This window comes from Galeopterus variegatus, unplaced genomic scaffold (assembly GCF_000696425.1).
Source record: "Galeopterus variegatus unplaced genomic scaffold, G_variegatus-3.0.2 Scaffold846, whole genome shotgun sequence".
In the NCBI taxonomy this organism is placed as follows: domain Eukaryota; kingdom Metazoa; phylum Chordata; class Mammalia; order Dermoptera; family Cynocephalidae; genus Galeopterus; species Galeopterus variegatus.
This window is the reverse complement of record NW_007726957.1, coordinates 370,702-390,910: the sequence shown is the minus strand read 5'-3', so window position 1 is coordinate 390,910 and position 20,209 is coordinate 370,702. Positions and strand designations below refer to the sequence as shown.

Sequence of the window (20,209 nt, the reverse complement as noted above, 5' to 3'; positions counted from 1 at the left end):
AAAAAAAACCCCAAACTTGTCAGGCAGATTTACGTGGTGATTTTAAAATGTCAACCCAGAAGGCTTTGCAACACACTGCATAATATATATAGCAACATTTTGAAAAGTGACATTTGACATTTGAAAAGAGGTTTTCAAGTAAGAAGAGTTATTAGGCTTTATTTTTCTTATTTATTTCATTGTTAAGAAAGAAAAACAGGATTCTATTTCAATTTAGCTAGGAGAAAAACAAAACTTTATCAACCATCATTTTTATACATTTAACGAACTCATTAAAATATAATTATATCTTGGGGAAAAGAATACAGATTTGGAAAATAAAATAATTTAATATTATATTTTAATATTCTCTGTAATCCTTACAATATTGAATTCAATTGAATTCCAGTGCATTACGGATCCTATTCTTCCAATTACTGTATACACTTGACAAATTACAGCTTTCTCAACCTGTTTTGTGGCTTGGTAAAATATATTTAAAATATTTGTGCATATATAATTCTTTACTGGCATTCTTAAAATTAAGAGTATAGTGTCAGTGTCAGTTGATTTAATCCCAAATCCGTCATAATGGGAGAGAGAACCACCATCAGAAATTTTGTCTACAATAGCATATTTAGCTATTAAATTTTTTAAAAAACCCTCTTGATATAAGAAATAATCATTCTGTCATTGCATGTTTTTTATTCATCTGCAAAAATAAATAAAAACCCAGTGTGTGGAATTTGAATGAACAGACATGTGTTTTAAGACTTGCATTTCCAGAAAACAAATATCAGTATTTCATTTTTCTCCTTTTCAATAATTTTCTAATTTAATAAAGGCAATATATGTTAAAAATTTACATATAATGTTCTGCTAAAAGTCTGGTTTATTAGTTCATACACAATTGGCAAACAGGAATAATGTCAATATTACACAAAAGTCACATCTGTTCATTTGTGATTTTTTCCCCACTATTTTAACACTTTGTGCCATCAAATAACAGCAGCTGAACACAAAGTAAATGAACACAGCTGAATACAGCAAGCCACAAGAGGAATTGAGTACCTATGAAGTGCCCTTTCATCCCCAGCTCTTCCTCCTGGCTCTGCTGGCCATGTGCCCTGTCTCAGAAGTGCTTCCTGTTTGATTCCTGATCTCCAGTGCATTTTGCCTTTGCCTCTAGAACTAAACAACCTCAACTCCTCTTATACTCCCTTCCAACAAGCTACCTGCAACTGTTTTGCTCACATAAAGTCCTATATTTGCTGTAACATTTATTTATAGAAATTTAGCATGTCTTTTAAACTGTGCTAGTATTTTAAATCAAGATTCTTAACTTTTTTTTAAGTGCTCTAATTACCAGTTTGTATAGATTTTTGAATAGGCTTCTGCTAATGGTTTTTTTTTTTTTTTTTTGGCCATGAGCCCTGATACCTAGTATGTGATTTTGCAAAAAACAAGTATTTCAGGAATGCATATATATTATGTATTATGCATATATTGATATATAGACAAAGGAGGCAACATTACTAAAATTAAACTATTAGTTGGTAGATAACTATAAGAGAAAACTTCCAGTGATAATTCAGCAGTTGACATGAGAAAGCCAGAATCACTTACGTATGTATACAGTTATATAAATATGCAGGATGGTTTAAGAGTTTTGTAAATAATATACGAAAGGCTCAAGAGGCTACCCTGAGCACACGTGTTCACATCCTTTCCTTAGGAGATCCCATCAGAATGATAGAAAAGAATAAAAAGGAGTAGGAATACACACTAACAAAGACATCAGGAGACAGTCTAAAGCAGACAAAAGATTTCAATACCTTTTTTTCCCCATCTGTTGGTTACCTTTGTAACGTACATTATAAACATAAGCTTTCTTTTTTGTTCTGTCAACTACAGATGGTATCCTATGGCTGTTCATATTCTAAGAAGGCATTAAGTTCCTTATTATTCCTTTTACTTTTCTCCCCTTCATCTTTTAAATCATCTGCACTTTTATTCTAACCTGCTCAAGATTGACAGCATTTATATTTTATTCCATAACCATAGTTTAGTATTATGTGCATTTTTTATAGTTTGATTTTAAAAGTTCAAAATGTTTATGTCACTATAAACTATATAACTATTCACAACAAAGCCAAATTATGTGCTATGATTACCTTTCTTTATTTATATAATAACCTTTGTTTGCTCCTAGAACACCTAATGGCATTTTTTTTCTTTCTTTTTTTCCCATTATCTGCCTTCGTCAAAGCCTTAAATTATTCTAATCTCAAATACACTGTTTTATCTTTGGAGTTCATACCTTTTTTTCATTGTCTCCCTGAATACCATGCTTCCAAATGCCTTCATTCTCCTGTCTCGCTACAGGCAAATTACTCTCTAGGCCTTTCTGCACAGCCCTCAGCCTGGAACTCCTGTGTTTGCCCTCTTCTCTGGGATCACTGCTGTCTTAAGTCCCTGATTTTTCTTTCTTGGTGTACTGCCTTGTTTTGCTGGACATCCTCAAGTAACTTCAGAAAAGGTGTGTGGAAAACAAAGTTCTTTTATGTCTGAAAAGACTTTTTCTTGCCCTCTTAGTTTAATGACAGTTTATTTGGGTCTAGGTTGAAAATCTTGTCATTGTCCTCTGGCATTCAGCATTGCTGATGAGAAATGTGTGCTAGTCTCATTCTCGTTCCTTTCCAAATGAGCTGTATTTTTCTATGTGGGGGCCCTTAGGATCTTTTCATTCTCTTGTACTCAGGATTCACAGTGATTGTGTCTAATGTAGAGGTTTTTTCTTCTTTCTTGCTTCTCAGTAAGCTTATTCAATTTGAATATGTTTTTCTTCACATCTGAGAAGGTCTCACATTATTTCTTTGCTTACTTCCTATCCTCTGCTTTCTCTCTCTTTCTGAAACTTCTAACAGTTCTCGGGCCTCACAGATTGGTTCTGTATATCTTTTGTCTTGTCCCTAATTTTTTCAATGTCCTCTTCTTCCTACATTTTAGGAGATTTTTTTGATTCAGCTTTAAAGTTTTGGCTGAATATTTTATTTTTGCAATGATATCTTTATTTTCCAAGAACTCTTTTTTAAAATACCTTAAGATATAACTCAGATACCATAATATTCACTTTTAAAATGTACAATTCAGTGGTTTTTGGTATATTCACAGAGTAGTGCAACCATTAGTACTATGTAATTTCATAATATTTTTATCACCCCAAAAAGAAACCCCATAGCCAAATGAAAAAGACTACACACACACAAACACACACACACATCTCCATATATATTAGAATATAGTTTGAATAACATTTCCAGCTGAAAGACATAACTGTACTTAATTACATGAGAAAATGGAGAAATAACAGAAATGAGAACATTCAAGCAATTATAGCAATAATTGAACTCTGGCTTTTTCTACATAGTAAAACCATCATCAAGTATTTTTTAAAAAAATGTAATGAACTATAAATTCCTGAAAGGTAAAAGAGGTATGGAAGAGTACAATTAAAGGAGCAAAACAACAATAAAAATCAATCCCCACCCCTGTAAAAGGCTTTGCCTGAAATATGTGAAAAGTCCCTGCAGCAAAGAGGGAGCCACCTGTCCCGAAGGACATACATGAACAACTCCAGACTTAGAAGCCTCAGGTACAATGGGAGTGGGAAGTGAGGAGTATAACATACATAAAGTAAAGCACACAAATCTTAAGTATACAGTTCAAATAATTTTTACTTATGTATCTATCCATGTAATCACCACCTAGATCAAGGTACAGAATTTTTTATTTTTATTTTTTGACGGCTGGCTAGTAGGGGGATTCAACCAGTTGACCTTGATGTTATCAGCACCATGCTCTCCCAAGTGAGCCACCGGCCAGCCTAGGTAAGTCATTACTTTTATCTCTATCGTAACAGATCATTTTTTGTCTGCATTTGAACTTCATGTAAATGGATTCCTACATACACACTCTTTTGTATCTGGTTTCCTTTGTTTAACATTATCCAAAATCTTAATCTCTTTTTATTATTGTGTTTTATTGCTCTACCTGATTATCTTTACCCATTCTGTTGTTGAGGCACATTTAGGATTTACCGTTTGGGGCCATTATAAATAATGATGCTATGAACATACTAATACATGCCTTTTGGTGTACATAAGCACTCATTTCTGTTGGATATATACTCATGTGTGAAACTGCTGGGTGGGTGAATACTTAGCTTTGATATTGTCAAACAGTTTTCCATGGCTGTACCAACATCCTCATACATTTTAAATTTGATTTAATTTAACATAATTTTTTAAAGTATACATGTAATGTGTAGTGGACTGAAATATGTCCCCCCAAAACTCACTAAAGCTTGAATTGTGTCCCCCATGTTTATGTATTAGAATCTTAGCCCCCACTGTGACTGTTAAGAGGGTGGAAAATCCTGTTATGGTAATTGAAAGGTGGAGCCTTAAATAGGTGATTGAATTGTAGAGCCATGCCATAGTGAATGGATTAAAAGTGGTGGCCAAGGGCATGGTTCTGAGGGCTTTAAAAGAAGAGGAGTGTCTGACTTTCTCACCCTGTCTGCTCTCTCTGCTTCCACCATCTTGCAATGTGAGATCCCTGGGTCACTGTTACCACCACCAGATGGACTTTGGATTTCCCAGACTTAGAAACTGTAAGCAATAAATTTCATTTTTCTTTATAATTACCCAGTTCCATGTATTTTGTTATAAGCAACACAAAACGGACTAATACATGTTTAAAATGAAGCATGCTGTGTGATTAAGTTTCCTTCATGGTATTCTACGATGGATAGCCAAAACTCTTAAAGAGAGAAAAAATTCAAAACAGAAACCACATTCCCATACTGTTAGTACACACCTTTATTTTATTTTTCTTACTTTTCTTACCAAATTACAGAGAAAAATGCCTGGAAGGCAAGATACTAATTTAAGAAAAAATGTTACTTTGAAGAGTAGGATGGTGGGGGCAAGAGAAGGGGAGCATTGTACATTCACTTTTTATTTTACATAGGTTGTCATTTGAATGTTCTAGAAGATTGTGTTAGTATTGCTTTTTAAATATTCTCTTGGTTCTGAAACAAAATATCTGTCTCATGTAAAATGGACAAAAGTGTATTTTTCTCCAGAAAATTCGAATTTATTACTATCACGAATTTGTACAATTGGTAAAGCATTGTCTTTCAACAGATAAAGAAATAGAAGAGTAAGAATAACTGCCAGCTTCCCACCTAATTGAGGTCAAAAGACAAAGAAATATGGTGAACATGCGGGTGGAAAGATTTAAGTCAGACATGAGAAAAAAATTTTCTATTTGTGTTAACTATTAGACATTGAAACAAGTTATTAAAGGGGGAAGAGGGAAGAAATTATAAATCTTTCCCCACAAGGATTTAAAGGGCAGTATATACAGCCATCTGTATAGTGAAAGTTGGATAAAGCCCAGCTGGAAATTGATGTCCGTTTCTTTATAATTACCCAGTTCCATGTATTTTGTTATAAGCAACACAAAACGGACTAATACATGTTTAAAATGAAGCATGCTGTGTGATTAAGTTTCCTTCATGGTATTCTACGATGGATAGCCAAAACTCTTAAAGAGAGAAAAAATTCAAAACAGAAACCACATTCCCATACTGTTAGTACACACCTTTATTTTATTTTTCTTACTTTTCTTACCAAATTACAGAGAAAAATGCCTGGAAGGCAAGATACTAATTTAAGAAAAAATGTTACTTTGAAGAGTAGGATGGTGGGGGCAAGAGAAGGGGAGCATTGTACATTCACTTTTTATTTTACATAGGTTGTCATTTGAATGTTCTAGAAGATTGTGTTAGTATTGCTTTTTAAATATTCTCTTGGTTCTGAAACAAAATATCTGTCTCATGTAAAATGGACAAAAGTGTATTTTTCTCCAGAAAATTCGAATTTATTACTATCACGAATTTGTACAATTGGTAAAGCATTGTCTTTCAACAGATAAAGAAATAGAAGAGTAAGAATAACTGCCAGCTTCCCACCTAATTGAGGTCAAAAGACAAAGAAATATGGTGAACATGCGGGTGGAAAGATTTAAGTCAGACATGAGAAAAAAATTTTCTATTTGTGTTAACTATTAGACATTGAAACAAGTTATTAAAGGGGGAAGAGGGAAGAAATTATAAATCTTTCCCCACAAGGATTTAAAGGGCAGTATATACAGCCATCTGTATAGTGAAAGTTGGATAAAGCCCAGCTGGAAATTGATGTCCGTTTTTATAACACCATAAATACCAAAGAAAGTTTCCTATGATATCCTTTAAATAGTATATGTTCCTTGTTACACAAATTTTTGAGCTCTACAGAATTACAAATGTAGAAAGAAACTAATGTGAAAAGAACATTTTAATTATATGAATCAATTCAATCAAATGGGTCTAAAATTTGAGTCTGCTGTAATATCTATTTCAGGGCTAGTGTGGAAATAAAGAATAATGGCTGCAGGATCAGGGGTCACAAACAGAAAATAAACAGCTCTTCCTGAAGTTATACGTGCAAAACAGTGAAATATAAAACCACCAGAAACATTTACGGTTTGGCTTTCTTTGGAAATGCAATCTTCCTGAGGTTAACTTAAACAGTGCCTCAACATTTATAAACTCAGCAGAAAGCATGGAAGGGGATGTATAGATCACCCCCCATTATCCAGAGGCAGATTACCAGACTGCCAGGAAGGAGCAGGTCCTTGGTGGGTCCACTCTAACTTAGAAAAGATTTCTGCTCTCAAGGGAGCCCCTAAGTAAAGAATCTCCCCCCCCCACGGCCATGGGTCTTCTTGCCATTATCATTCTCTCAGGATTTTTAAACTCCTAACCCACATTCTTAGGTTGAGGATCCCTTATGTTGAGAAAACATAAATTAATAAGAAAGATGGCTGACTAGAGGTGCCTAACCCTCATCCTCCCCCACCCACATGCACACACACAAAGGACCAAAATGATGAATAAACAACTACATTTTAACAAAGTGGCTAAAGGAGAGCACTGGAGTATAGTACAGCAAGGAAGTGGCAGAAACCCTGTGGGGCACAAAAGCACAGGAAGGCCACATAGAGAAGGGAAGAAAATACCTCGCCTCCATCGCACCATCCCCCAGTCAGGATCAGCTTGGAACTAGGAGAAACTTCTCCCTGTGGAAAAAAGTAAGCAGGAGGCCCCAATGGCCTTCATCAATACCACAGACACCTGCAGTCTTTGCTACTGAAGAATCCTGCAGTCCGCATAGCCCCTGAGCCCAGCTTATGGAGCTGCCAGGGTCCAAACAGCTGCACTACTCCTGAGAAGAAGTCCAGGTTGTGGCTCAAGCTGCTACTGTGCTGTGCCCTACTGAAACCAGAACCATTGCTAGAGTACATCCTGCTCCAAAGGACAGCAGCCACTGCATCCCCTCATCCCCAAGGATCCACTGCCATTGCTCCATGTTCGCACGCACTGTAGTGTGCCATTCCCCAGCCAAGCTGCTGCAGCTTCCTACCATCTGAGAACAAGCTGCTTTGGAGGCAGTCCATCTCCCCTACTCCAGTTGCTACAATGTCCCAGCACTGGCTACTAGAAGCCTAGGTCCAGTGGAGCAGCCATGTTCCTGGCACCTGAACCAACCCAGTGGCTGTCCCCTTTCCCCTGGGAATCTAAGCTTCAGCCCAGCAGAGCAGCCATGCTCCCTGAGCCAATGTAATGCACTGTCCCTCAGGGACCTAGAGCCTCAGCCTGGCAGAGAAGCAGAATCCCCAGGCAGCTCATCCCCCCAGACACCTGGAGCCCTGGCCCAGTGGAGCAGCCACATCCTAGCTAACACAGAGAACTTGAGCCCCGACCCAGGAGAGCAGCTGTGCCCTCTGGAACTTCAGCTGATGTGGTGCCTTTCGCCTCAGGGAAACAGACCCTTGGCTAAGCTGTGCCATCCCACCCTCTGAGCTGAACAGCCACAGCTGTCTGCCTCCCTGGATTTGGACTAACCCTCTAGAGTCTGAGTTGTTGAGATACTCTTCCTCTCTGGGGAGAGTAGCCATGTTGTACTGCTCCCACCCTCTGAAGCACACCCCACAGCTACACCCCACCATTCCTGAGTTCTTGGTGCTGCTGCACTCAGCCCCACAGAGCCTGGATCACTGCCATGTCACATTGCCCCAGGATCCAGGGTCACCACTACATGATACTGCCTTTCCTGGTGCCCTAGATGTCATTAAGCCCTGTTGGCTCCAGGACCAAAATTGCAGCTGTGACCTGCTCCCTTTAACCTGAGCCTCTGGGACACCCCTTCTTCCCTGGAACCTGTTGGTACTGTGCCCTGACCCTCAGGATCAGAGACACAGTTACATCCTTGCCCCCTGAGCCTGAGCTAATGTGGAGTGCTTCAGAATCATAGTCCCTGGCTTTGCGGGAGAATTACATTCACTTGTACCTCAGAGAATGAGCCTGTGACCACATTATAGATACCACGGCAGTTAAGCAAGACACTGACCCCAGGAACCCAGTTCCACAGCCACTCTGAGTGCCTGTGCCCTGGAACACAGCACTGCTGCAGCTGCCTATGAGTCATGTCAGACCCAAAACTAGGAGGGATTCCCCTCAGCTAAGTCTTCCCACTGTAGTGAAAAAGAGAGTAAGAGGACCCCAAAATTTCTTACCACTAGGAACCCTAACAACCTACCCTGCTGCCATTCTGCCACAAATTCCAGCAGCCTAGGCCACTAGGGCACCTATAGATGACCACAGCTAAAGAAGCTGCATGAGATAATACTACTGTGCCCACCTGGAAACAAAGCCAACCCTCCCTGTCCAATCAACACCCTAGGGATCATCTGCAGATAAGAGTTTTTCCCTACAAAAGTCAGTCTGTAAATGTGTAAGAGGCGACTGTTTCACCAGATGTGCAGACATCAACACAGGGACACAAGAAACACAAAAAGGCAAGAAAACATGGCATCACCAATGGAACACAATAATTCTCCAGTAAATGACCCCAAAGAAATGGAAATTTATAAATTTCCTGGAAAAGGAATTCAGAATAATGATTTTAAGGAAACACAGAGAGATACAAAAGAATACAAATAGGCAATTCAATTCAATAAAATCAGGAAAACAATTCATGATCTGAACTGAACCAAACAGAAATCTTGGAGCTGGAGAATTCAATAAATGAAATAAAAACAATACCATGAGAGCTTCTGTAGCATACTAGATTAAGCAGAAGAGAGAATCTGTGAACTTGGAGACAGGTCTTTTGAAATAGTCCAGTCAGAGAAAACAAAAGGGGGGAAAAAAAGGAAAAAGTGTGAAGAAATCCTACAGGACCATGGAACACCATTAAGCAAACAAATATTAGCATTATGGGAGTACCAGAAGGAGAAGAGATGGGAAAAAGCACAGAAAGCTTATTTAATGAAGTAATTGCTGAAAACTTCCCAAGTTTTGGGAGAAAGATGGACATCCAGATACATGAAGTTCAAAGGTCCCCAAACAGGTTCAACCCAAAGAGGTTCTCACCAAGATACATTACAATAAAAATGTCAAAGACAAAGAGAGAATTTGAAAAGCAGCAAAAGAAAAGCCTCAAGTGATATACAAGGAAATTGCCATTAGACTATCAACGGATGTCTCAGCAGAAACCTTGCAGGCCAGAAGAGAATGGAATGGTATATTCAAAGTGCTGAAATAAAAATCGCCAGCCAAGAATACTATACCCAGCAAAGCCGTCCTTCACCACTGAAGGAGAAATAAAGTCTTTCCCAAACAAGCAAAAGCTGAGGGAATTAATCACCATCAGACCTGCCTCAAAAGAAATGCTAAAGGGAGTTCTTCAACCAGAAACAGAAGAATGATACTTACTATCATGAAAACATATGAAAGTATAAACCTTACTGGGAGAGATAAATACATAGTCAAATTTAGAAAAGTTCAGTATTGTAATGGAGGCATGTAAATCTTTCAAATCTCTAGTATCAAGGTTAAAAGTCAAAACAGGGGCTGGCCAGTTAGCTCAGTGGGTTAGAGCACGGTGTTATAACACCAAGGTCAAGGGGTTAGATCCCATACAGGGCAGCCACCAAAAAAAAAAAAAAAAAAGTCACAATAGTCAAAAATAACTATAGCTACAATAAGTTGGTAAGGAATACACGATTTTAAAAAGATGTAGATTCTGACAACAAAAATATAAATTGCAGAGTATAATTGCAACTGAGGTTAAATTGTTTTCAGCTTAAAATAGTCTATTATAACAATAAGGTTTTATGTAAGCCCATGGTAACCACAGAGCAGAAAACTACATGTAGATTCTGACAACAAAAATATAAATTGCAGAGTATAATTGCAACTGAGGTTAAATTGTTTTCAGCTTAAAATAGTCTATTATAACAATAAGGTTTTATGTAAGCCCATGGTAACCACAGAGCAGAAAACTACAGGAGATACACAAACAAGAAAAAGAAAGGAGGCAAAACTTACTACTATAGACAATCACCAAATCACAAAGATAGACAATAATAAGAGAGAAATAAGTGAACAAAGAATCTATAAAACAACCAGAAAACAATTAATGAAATGGTATGAATAAGTCCTTACCTATTAATAATAACCTTGAATATAAATGGATTGAAGTCTTCAATCAAAAAATGTAGAGTGGCTGACTGGATTAAAAAAACAAGATCCAACTATATACTGCCTACAAGAGACCACTTTAGCTTTAAGGGCACACATAGGCTGAAAGTAAAGAAATGGAAGAAGATATTCCAGCCCCAGCTACCCAATTACTGGAAGTAATTACAGTAATAGCAGTATAAACAAAAACAGTACTGATAAGAATATAAAATGTTATCTATTAGAGAGGACGGTAGGGGATAAGAGATATGATGAAGAAAATGTTGGGAGAGTATTGGAAAAGCCAGGAGACGGAATCATAGGAAATGGGAATTCTTTTGCGAGGAGTAGGGCGTATAAGTAGAGCAATGCTCTAAGATCAGTAGCAGTCATTAACTAAGCATCTATGTGCAAGGCATAATAGGAGATACAAATATAACTACAGTCTTTTAGTAAACTAGAAGTAAGGAAAAGAAGATTTAAAACAATTATCAGAAAGAGAAAGATATCAGAAGAGCAGAGTGACACAAAGATGAAGGGAAGAGCTCAAGAAAGAAGAGGTGTTCAGATGTTACAGAGATATCAAGAAGAACAAGAAATATCAGAAAGAAAATTTGGGAACAGAAATAAAAATGCGTATAACTGAAAACAGAAATATTAATTACCTGTCTATTACTCACCATGCTCATCAGGCAATCCATTCATTAAACCAACAAGTACTAAGCCACCTCTATGTACCAAGTCAAATGGCCAACAAAGAACATGATATGGACACTGTCTAGCAAGGTTTTGGATCCACACATACTGAACTACATTATACTGTGGTAGGTGCTAAGAAATCAACAAGAAAATGAGCTGTGGGTCCTTAGAAGCCAGAACAATCAATTCAGCCTGCTGAGGAGAGGGTGGGAAGCAGGTAAGAAGGGAATTAGATATAGTTCCATGGAGAAAGTGATATTTGTATTAGGTCATGAAAAATAAGATGGGTGTTGACAGGAAAGATGTGTGCTTGTGTGTGTGTATATGTGTCTCTGTGTGTGCATAGGAGCATGTGTTGGAAGGTGAGTGGTTATATTAATCAAGGTCTTGGCAAGAAAAAGATGACACAGTCCAACAGGGAAAATGAGGAGAACTTAATAAAAGAATTTTTATGAGAGTGCAGGGTAAGGGAAATCAAGTGTAAAAAAAAAAAAAAAAACAACCCAACAAGGGAAGGGTAGAGAGATGCAACCAGATGCATCCTGGCAGGGAAGAAGCCAGGCAAACAATATCCTAAGTATACTCTCCTCCCACCTTCTACATCTCCTGCCCATGCCTCCCACTGGCCAAATCCAACTGAGAGGCGAATGACAGGAAAGCCTGTTGAGACAGTCCATAAAGGTCAGCCTTCAGAGTCACAGGTAGAGAAGGGTGGACAGTGGATCTGGAGGGACAATCAAATGAAAGCATGAGTATTTCAGGCAAAGACAACAAAGACCTGGATCTGCAAAAGTTTAAGCTGGGGATTGGGAATAGAAATGGGAAGCAATGGGAGTAGAGGGGTACAGTGTGAGGCTAGAAGGCGGAAAGATTTTTATAAATAATGTACTTAGGAGTTTGGAAACTATCTTGAGGCAATGGGAAACCATCAAAGGGTTTTAAGTAGGGGGATGGCACAATCATATCAGGGTTTATAGCTCTGTATATGTTAACCTCCCCAACCTCCACCCCCAGACATTTGACTTCTCAATCTGGAAAGAGGCCTGATCTAGAAGTCAGACAGATTCAGCTTTGCATCTTGGCTTACTTGCTATGTGACTGTATAAGTCAGGGCCCAGCCAGTAGGCAGTATACACATCAGCTATGTGAACAGAGAATATTTTAACTTACAGAATTTTTAACAGGGTAACTTGAAGGATAAAAAGAGAACTCCAAGGTATCATGATGGTAGCAACTATGAGAAGCAGCTATCACCACTAGAGTGGAAGAAACAAAGGGAAGAGGTCAAAGTTACTAAAACTTATAAACGTGGGGATCTATGAGCTGAAACTCAGACCTCTGTGAATGGAGCACTACTCTGGGCTGGCACCTCTGAGGAGGGGGTGCTGTGAAGCTTATTCTGCAAATGTTTGAAGAACTGCAAACTGGATTCAGCTGCTACAACAGGTAGGACCCGCCACTGCTGGGGGGAAGCAGTATTGTTGGCATGACACTCACAAGCTTCTTCCCCCTCCAATCTTGCAGTCTCCCTCTAGCACCCCTTATTAGCATAACTTAACAGGGAACCAGCTGGAAAAGCAGAAATTGGGTCTGTAGAGTCCCAGTCCCAGTGCCATGAAGCAGAACGGTGAGTTTAGATCTGAGAGACAATAACTTAACATCTGGCACAGTAATCCAGGAAAAGAAACTTCACCTTTCTCGGTCTCTCAGTTTTCCTTGTCTGTGAAATGGGAGTAAAAAAAAGTAATAAATGTACAAGATTATTGGGAGCATTAAATGAAAGAAATAATGCAAAATTTCTGTTACAGTACCTGAAACAAAGCAGCTATTCCATAAAAGCTAATTCCCTCCCCATTCTCCAAATTGTGGTAACAGCTAACACATGAAGACAAAGATGTGTAAGAGTTAGTAACCAGTATATGTGTCCTATGAGGCATCCAGATTTTCTCATCATTTCTAAATTACCATATGTCACATGATATGTTGGTCTTAGGTTTTAACCTATCCTTTTTGCAAAGTTTTGCAATCTCCCCATCTCCCCACCATTTCAGTCTCTCTGTCTCTGTCTCCTTCACTCTCTCTCTCTCTCTCTTTCTCTCTCTCTCTCTCTCTCTCTCACACACACACACACACACACAGATGTGCATGCACACATGTTCCCCTAAATTCCAGACAAAATTCTCTACAATGAAGACAAAAGATTCAAATGCAATCAAAACACAACTGTTATCCAGCCAGAACAGGATACACTCAAGTACCAAAAACAGAAAGTAGAGCATTCTTGGTGATGTTGAAAAAAAGTATGTATCAAATAAAATTTTAGAGTGTTTTGATGTATTGCTGTTTTTCAAAGCCACTATTGCTAAATGCTGACAGCTGGAAATGATGGTAGGTATGGCATTGATGGGTAACAAAAATCACTAATCTTATCTGGGGCTTCATTAAGAGAAGTATAGAGTCCAAAATAGGGTAAGAAAAAGACAACATCTGTGTTCAGCTCTAGAATTCACATTTTAGGATGAATGTTAACAAACTAGAGCTTTGCCAGTGGCTCCGATCTCAAGGCAGTTGTGATGGTAAAAGGTGGGAAAGGCTTGTCTTTTCACAAATGGTTGAAAGAACTCATCACATTTTAACTTGGAAAAGAGAAAATAGTGGGGAGTATACGGGGCTAATACTAGGTGTCCCAGAACTAGGAGAACAAATTAAGAAGTATCACAATGTAATGGATCAGATTATCATCTGGAAATGTAGCTCAAGCGATTTTTCTATAAAAGTGTGACCACAGAGATTGAGAATCCCAAATACAATCCAGGAGATTCGGGATGGGGGTGGGGGGTTAAACAGAGTCAGGGAAGAGATAATGGAATATAATCAGAACTAAGCTGGATATGGAAAAACTATTTAGAATACTGCAAAAGGAAAGACTGTGTTATCAGAAGGGCAGTATCAGCATAAAGCATAGGAAAAGACAAATGAAGTAGAAAGAAAAAATAAGTACATTTCCCAGAAAGAAGAGGGAAGTCGTCTAATTTGATCTGTTTGCTTTGATTTCACCCTCATCAAACAACATATAATTTGGTTTCCCATGTAAATTCTCCCATAGAGAGAAAATATAACCACAGCACACCAATTCTAGTTTGCTTGATAGTCATAACCGTCACTCTGATTGAAGCTTTCATTCTTCTTTAAAATTCCAGGAAAAAGATATTTTTCCCATTTTTATGGATAAAGAAGTTGACGTTTGGCTAATTAGTGGGAGAACTGATTCACCCCCAGATATTATTGACTTTGTACTCCAGCACAATCAGGAGACCCTAAAGCCACAGAAAACATAGAGAGAGATAAGAAAGAGGCAATAGTCTAGTAGCAAATGCTTCAAGGAAGTCAAGAAGGATGAAAACTGAGAAAAACGTCTTTAAATCTAATGGTCTGAGAGACTTCAGTAAAAAAGTGTCAGAAGCCAGACTGCACTACATTAATAAGAAAGATAATAATAAAGAAACAGAGGCATCAAGCACAGAACATTCTTTCAAGAAATCTGGCTACAAAAGGAAGGACAAAATCATAAAGAGATCTTCATTTCAGCTCTAACAGGATCTTTCTGCCACCCATTAAACACTGGGCATATGTCCATTCTACAGGGAGCTATAGGACAAACCAGTGAGGATCCCCCAAACACATTGGTATTCCAGAAAAAGATTCTCTGTAAAATGTATCAGAGTTTGAGATGGGCATCTTCTATTCATTTCTTCGGTGAACAGCCATTTTGGATTCAAACAAATGGATTTTTTAGTGTCTATTTGCTTTTTACTTTCAGAATACATTTTTCATTATGAAAGCCAGTGAGAAAAATACAATTCAGTTTTAGTGTTTTGAAAGTCACTTTTCTGGAAAATATCTATCTGGTTAACTGACAATTTAATAACAAGTTCTCAGAAAGATGGCATATGTTTATATGTGCAATGATAAAATGAATTTTTTCTTTGTTTTAGCAATTAAACTTTTTTTCTTTAAGAGAATGGTGTTTATTTCTCTTGGTGCTCATAATGTTTTAATATGAACTTACCTTGTACTGAGAAATTTTACATTTAAGATCTGAGGTTTCAATCATGGGATCCCTCTCAGTGAATTTAAATACAAGGGAATCCTCAGTCTAGGATTAACATCTGTTTAATATCTAAAAATACCAGAAGCCTCTATCACAGTCAGAAAAATTTATACTTGAGTAGAATTTATAGCAGGGGATAGGAGAACAGTGCATAGCTTAAAGTACATCTCGGAGTTTTAAGTGCTGCTAGAAAAACATTCCTGCCCTTTAGGATACCAGAGGCTAATTTTTTTTTTTTTAATGATAAGGTATATGACAGGCAGTTTTCAGATATCAATGTTTTACTATGTTTAAAAGCTCCAGCTCTTTTCCTTACTGTTCACAGTAACATTATCTGTATATGGAAATGAGGCACACAAGAAATTCTGTCTAGTGATATGAAGCAGAAATGGGTAGCCATACCGTGTTATCTTTTACTAAATTGTAGTTGGCAAATAGAGTGTGCTTTCAGCCGATCTTTTTGGTCCTTCCTACAAAAGTTTGCTAACAATCATCTGCTTTCTCTTTTTCTTTTCTCTCCTTTTCCATCCCAATGTCTGGAGTTTTAGGACAAAGCAAACCATTTTATCTAATTTTTTTTTCTTTTTGGTTGACAGAAAATTCAAACACTTAAATTTGAATTCCTTATGGGGTTCCCCATCATTTTTTACAAATTTCTGGCTCTCATAATTTTTAAAAGATACATCCCTTTAGAAAAGTAAAGTTTTTGATCTTTCAAGTGAAATAGAGCTCCCTACACCCTCATAAGGTACGCTATCTGCTTCTGTAGAATTGCCTGCTTAACCTAAGTAACTCCATTTTGCCCCCTGACTGACCTGCAGACTACCCCCCCTTCTGCATTAGAACCCATTGACCTTCTCATAGAAACAAAAAACAATTGCATAGAAACAGGAGCCATACACAGTGAATTATTAAATGGGAACAGAAACCATAGACAATGAAAACTTGTATGCTTGACTGCTCAAACGGCTCATTCTTGGCCTTTGTGACCTAGCTCCCTAGCTTGCTTTGTGCACCTGGACAAACCTGTGTGCCAACGGGATGTAGTTTTTGCCTTTAAAAACCCTACAAAACCAAAGCCCAATGCTGCTCTTCCTTGGTTGCCCCTTGGGAGACAGTCGCTGGTCAGCTGTAGAGAATAAACTGTCCTTTTCTGCACAAGTGGTATGTAAGTGCATTTCTTGTGGGAGAGTGTCTTACAACACAAGAGTCCTGCATTAAGCAATAAAAGTTGATTTATTATGTTATATATACACCATGGAATACTACTGTGCCATAAAAAAGAATGAAATTCTCTCATTTGCAACAATGTGGATGAGCTTGGAAAAACTTATGTTGAGTGAAATAAGCAAAGCACAGAGGGATAAATACTGCATGTACTCACTCATAAGTGGGAGCTAAGAGAGAAAGAAGGAAGGAAAGAAAGACCTCAGTGGTGTGTTGAACTTGCAGAGGGAGAGAACATACCTAGCGGTACAAAGTGGAGTTGGGAAAGGGGGTTGGGGAGAGAGATCGGGGATAATTGGAGGGATAATTGGGTGGGGGACATGGGGTATCATCACAACTTGTGGTAATGGGCATGCTGCCAGTATTGATCTGGCCATCACATCTTAGGCACAAGTGGTGACAATTTGCTTTGTACCCCATGAAAAAAAGTTGATTTATGCTCTGTGATAGCATCATGTTTATATCACTGAAACACAATATAAATTAACATTATCAATACCCTTTGTACAATCCTACTTTTTTCTTGATTCAAAATATGAATTAGTTCTTGTTTCAATATACTTATGAATAAGGAACTCTTTAAAGTGAATATGCTTGTTATTGATGTGTAGAAAGAGAAGGAAGGAAGGAAGGGAGGGAGGGAGGGAGGGAACTAGAATTAATAGTCAAATGCCTGGATGGTCACAAAGCGGCAACTTTATTTCTGCTCCAAAACATGTAGGACTTCCAGCATTGGTTATACGGAATCAGGATGATTTTATAAATGAAAAGAATATTCTTTGGCATCAGAATGCTTGGATTTGAATTCTAGTCCTATCCCTTATCAGATGTATGACCTTGGGCAACTTACTTAATTTTTCTCTGCTTCAGTTTCCTTATCTGAAAAATAGGATACTAATGGTATCTATCTCATAAAATTACTATAAGGATTAAACACTACAACACATGTAAAGAGTTACAAGTCCTAGCACATTCTAAGAACTCAATATATGTCAGTTATTTTCACTTTTCTTATCATCATTATGTTCCTTAAAGCCCTCATATATAGTCACCTAATACACTAAGAGTCATGATTTTCTTTTCATATTATGGCCCTGTAACTTTTTTCCTCTAATGTTTGTCCACATTCTTCTACTTCCAAAATTTTGTTCTGTTTCAAAGTTTGCCCCATAAGCAATCAAGAACGTGGGCTATGCACCACAGGAAGTGCCCTGGGCTCTCCCAAGCCAGGGCGTTGTGGGACTGAGGGCCTCGGCCATGCCCCCTGCCAAACACCCACAGCCAGCCCAGAGATGACCACTGAGCTGTGGAAAGAAAGGCCCCGGGTTCCCGAGTTGGGGAGGTGGGAGGCAAGAGCTTTGGCCACACACCCCTGACATCTACACCCTGCCCAGCAATGACCAATCCACCGCTGGAAGCTCCCTGGTCTCCCCTGTGGGAATGTGGGGGGTGTCACAGGCCTCAATCCTGCCCCTCCTCCTTCCTCCTTCTCCCATCACATTTTCTTCCCCTTTCCCTATCTCCTGCCCTCTCAATTGCTTTGCAACATCATAGAATGTAAAAAAACCCTAATAATAAATAAATAAATAAATAAATAGTTAACCCTGATAATAAATAAATAAATAAATAAATAGTTTTCTGTAATTAAAAAAAAAAAGAAAACTTGGGCTATAAATCTCAGCCAAGAAACTTTTTCCTATCCAGTAAGACCCTAATAATAAATAAATAAATAAATAAATAGTTTTCTGTAATTAAAAAAAAAAGAAAACTTGGGCTATAAATCTCAGCCAAGAAACTTTTTCCTATCCAGTAAGATATACTAATATTTACTGGATACCTAAGAGCAGATTATAAGAGAGAAATCTTATTTTTAAAATAAAGAAATAAATTTTTGCAAGTTTCCAGAAATAAATTCTACCTATAAACCAGATTCAATACCCATATTTAAATATTACCATATTACTAAAATTATTTAATATATTTTTTAAAAAACAAAAAAAGTAAAAAGCCAAATTCTTTTCTAAAAGGGAAACATTAGCTCTGTGGTTCTCTGACTTTTTGATCAAAAGAAAAAAAGCCATTTAAAACTTAAATTTCATTGCAGCCATATTCTTCTAATACCAAAGACAAAACTGGACATGAAAAAAAGTGAGAAATGGGAAAAATGAGGTATGTAATCCCCTAGGGAAGAATTGATAACACTTACATGACTGGACAATTAGCAGACTGCTCTAAGGGTGAGGGGCCAGGACAGAGCATGTCTGTCTGCCCACTTGTCTTTTCAGTACAATAGTTCATTTCTTAATTGAAAACCAATAAAAGAGCTTTCAGCTACCAGAAGTGGGAAAAGGTGGGATGGGGGTTGGGGGAGAGGGTGGGAAGGAAAGTTGGGCTAGAATAAAATTAAGGGGAGGTGTTCCAGACCGATTTTGATAGTTCTAGATCAACTAAGAAACAAAAAAAATTATTCTGTACAAGGAAGGACTCTCCTAGAGTTCCCAAAGCAGAGACTAAGAAATGGTCATTGTTGAGCCCCAAGAGCAGTGCGTACATATTCCTTCCTTATTCTTTCATCAGTTTACAAATGTCTTCAATACTTTTACCTAGATTCCATATTGGCTAGGTTGGCCCACAGTTCAGAGTGGGCATAAGTAAGCTCCCGCAGGGCCTGTGGTCACTCTGTCCTATCCTGTGTGAAGTGAATAGGCTTACCCATACTCATCTTGATGGGCAGACTTTCTCTGCTTGCTGCTTCCACTAGATGTCTCCGAACTTCCATCACTGCCTCTTTGTGCTTGGTGTTTAGTAAGGCTTCCCACAGGGCTTTGGCTTCTGTATCACTGCAGTGAAACCACAAAAAGAGCTTTAGAATAAATTTCTACGGGATAACGGAAAGGGCTGAAAGCAAAATAATTTCTTAAGTATCATTTTTGAGCACTAATATAGTCTTTCCTATTGATAGACTAAGTATTAGGATCAAATAAAGACTATCGAATTCATTTAATTGGCACAAATTATTGAGAAATTGAAACAATGAAATCAGGCCGGAAAAGGTTAGAAAAGCTATATTGTGCCATGAGAAGTGTGGGAAAACTATATGATAAATTTTTTTTAAGATTTTGAACTTAAAGTATTTCAGATTGCCGTTCAACATTGCTAGAATAAGATAAATATTATATAACCCAAAATTAAATGTACATCTAAAAATGATTATCAGTGAATACAAGCAGTATATCAGTTCAAGAAAATATTCTTGTCTAAAATATACAAAGCAATCAGCAATGAGAATTCCTGTTCAAAAATTATTCAATAGACTCCTAATTCGCAGGCTTCTCATTGAATGAAAATCAGGAACTATACTAAGTAACCATGGCCTGAAGTGTCCTTCTTTGGGCCTTAGGTTAGAAGGATGGCACTTACTGAAGCCTTTACAATTAACCTTTGAAAATAGCACGAAGCACTGCATTATGCATGGTCTCATCTGGACTCACTTCCCCAATAGCCCTCTGTCTCACCCAACATGCCATGTCCAAATTATAAATGAGTACAGTGTTCTTTCC

General features: G+C 37.8%; 1 protein-coding gene across 1 annotated transcript in view; it reads right to left on the bottom strand.

Moving 5' to 3' along the window:
• SCFD2 (sec1 family domain containing 2) overlaps positions 1-20,209 on the bottom strand; it is a 171,942-nt gene that overhangs the window by 81,572 nt on the left and 70,161 nt on the right. The window contains exon 3 of the mRNA XM_008572914.1: positions 19,362-19,489. Coding sequence (XP_008571136.1) covers positions 19,362-19,489 — 128 coding nt within the window. The remainder of the gene's footprint in view (positions 1-19,361; positions 19,490-20,209) is intronic.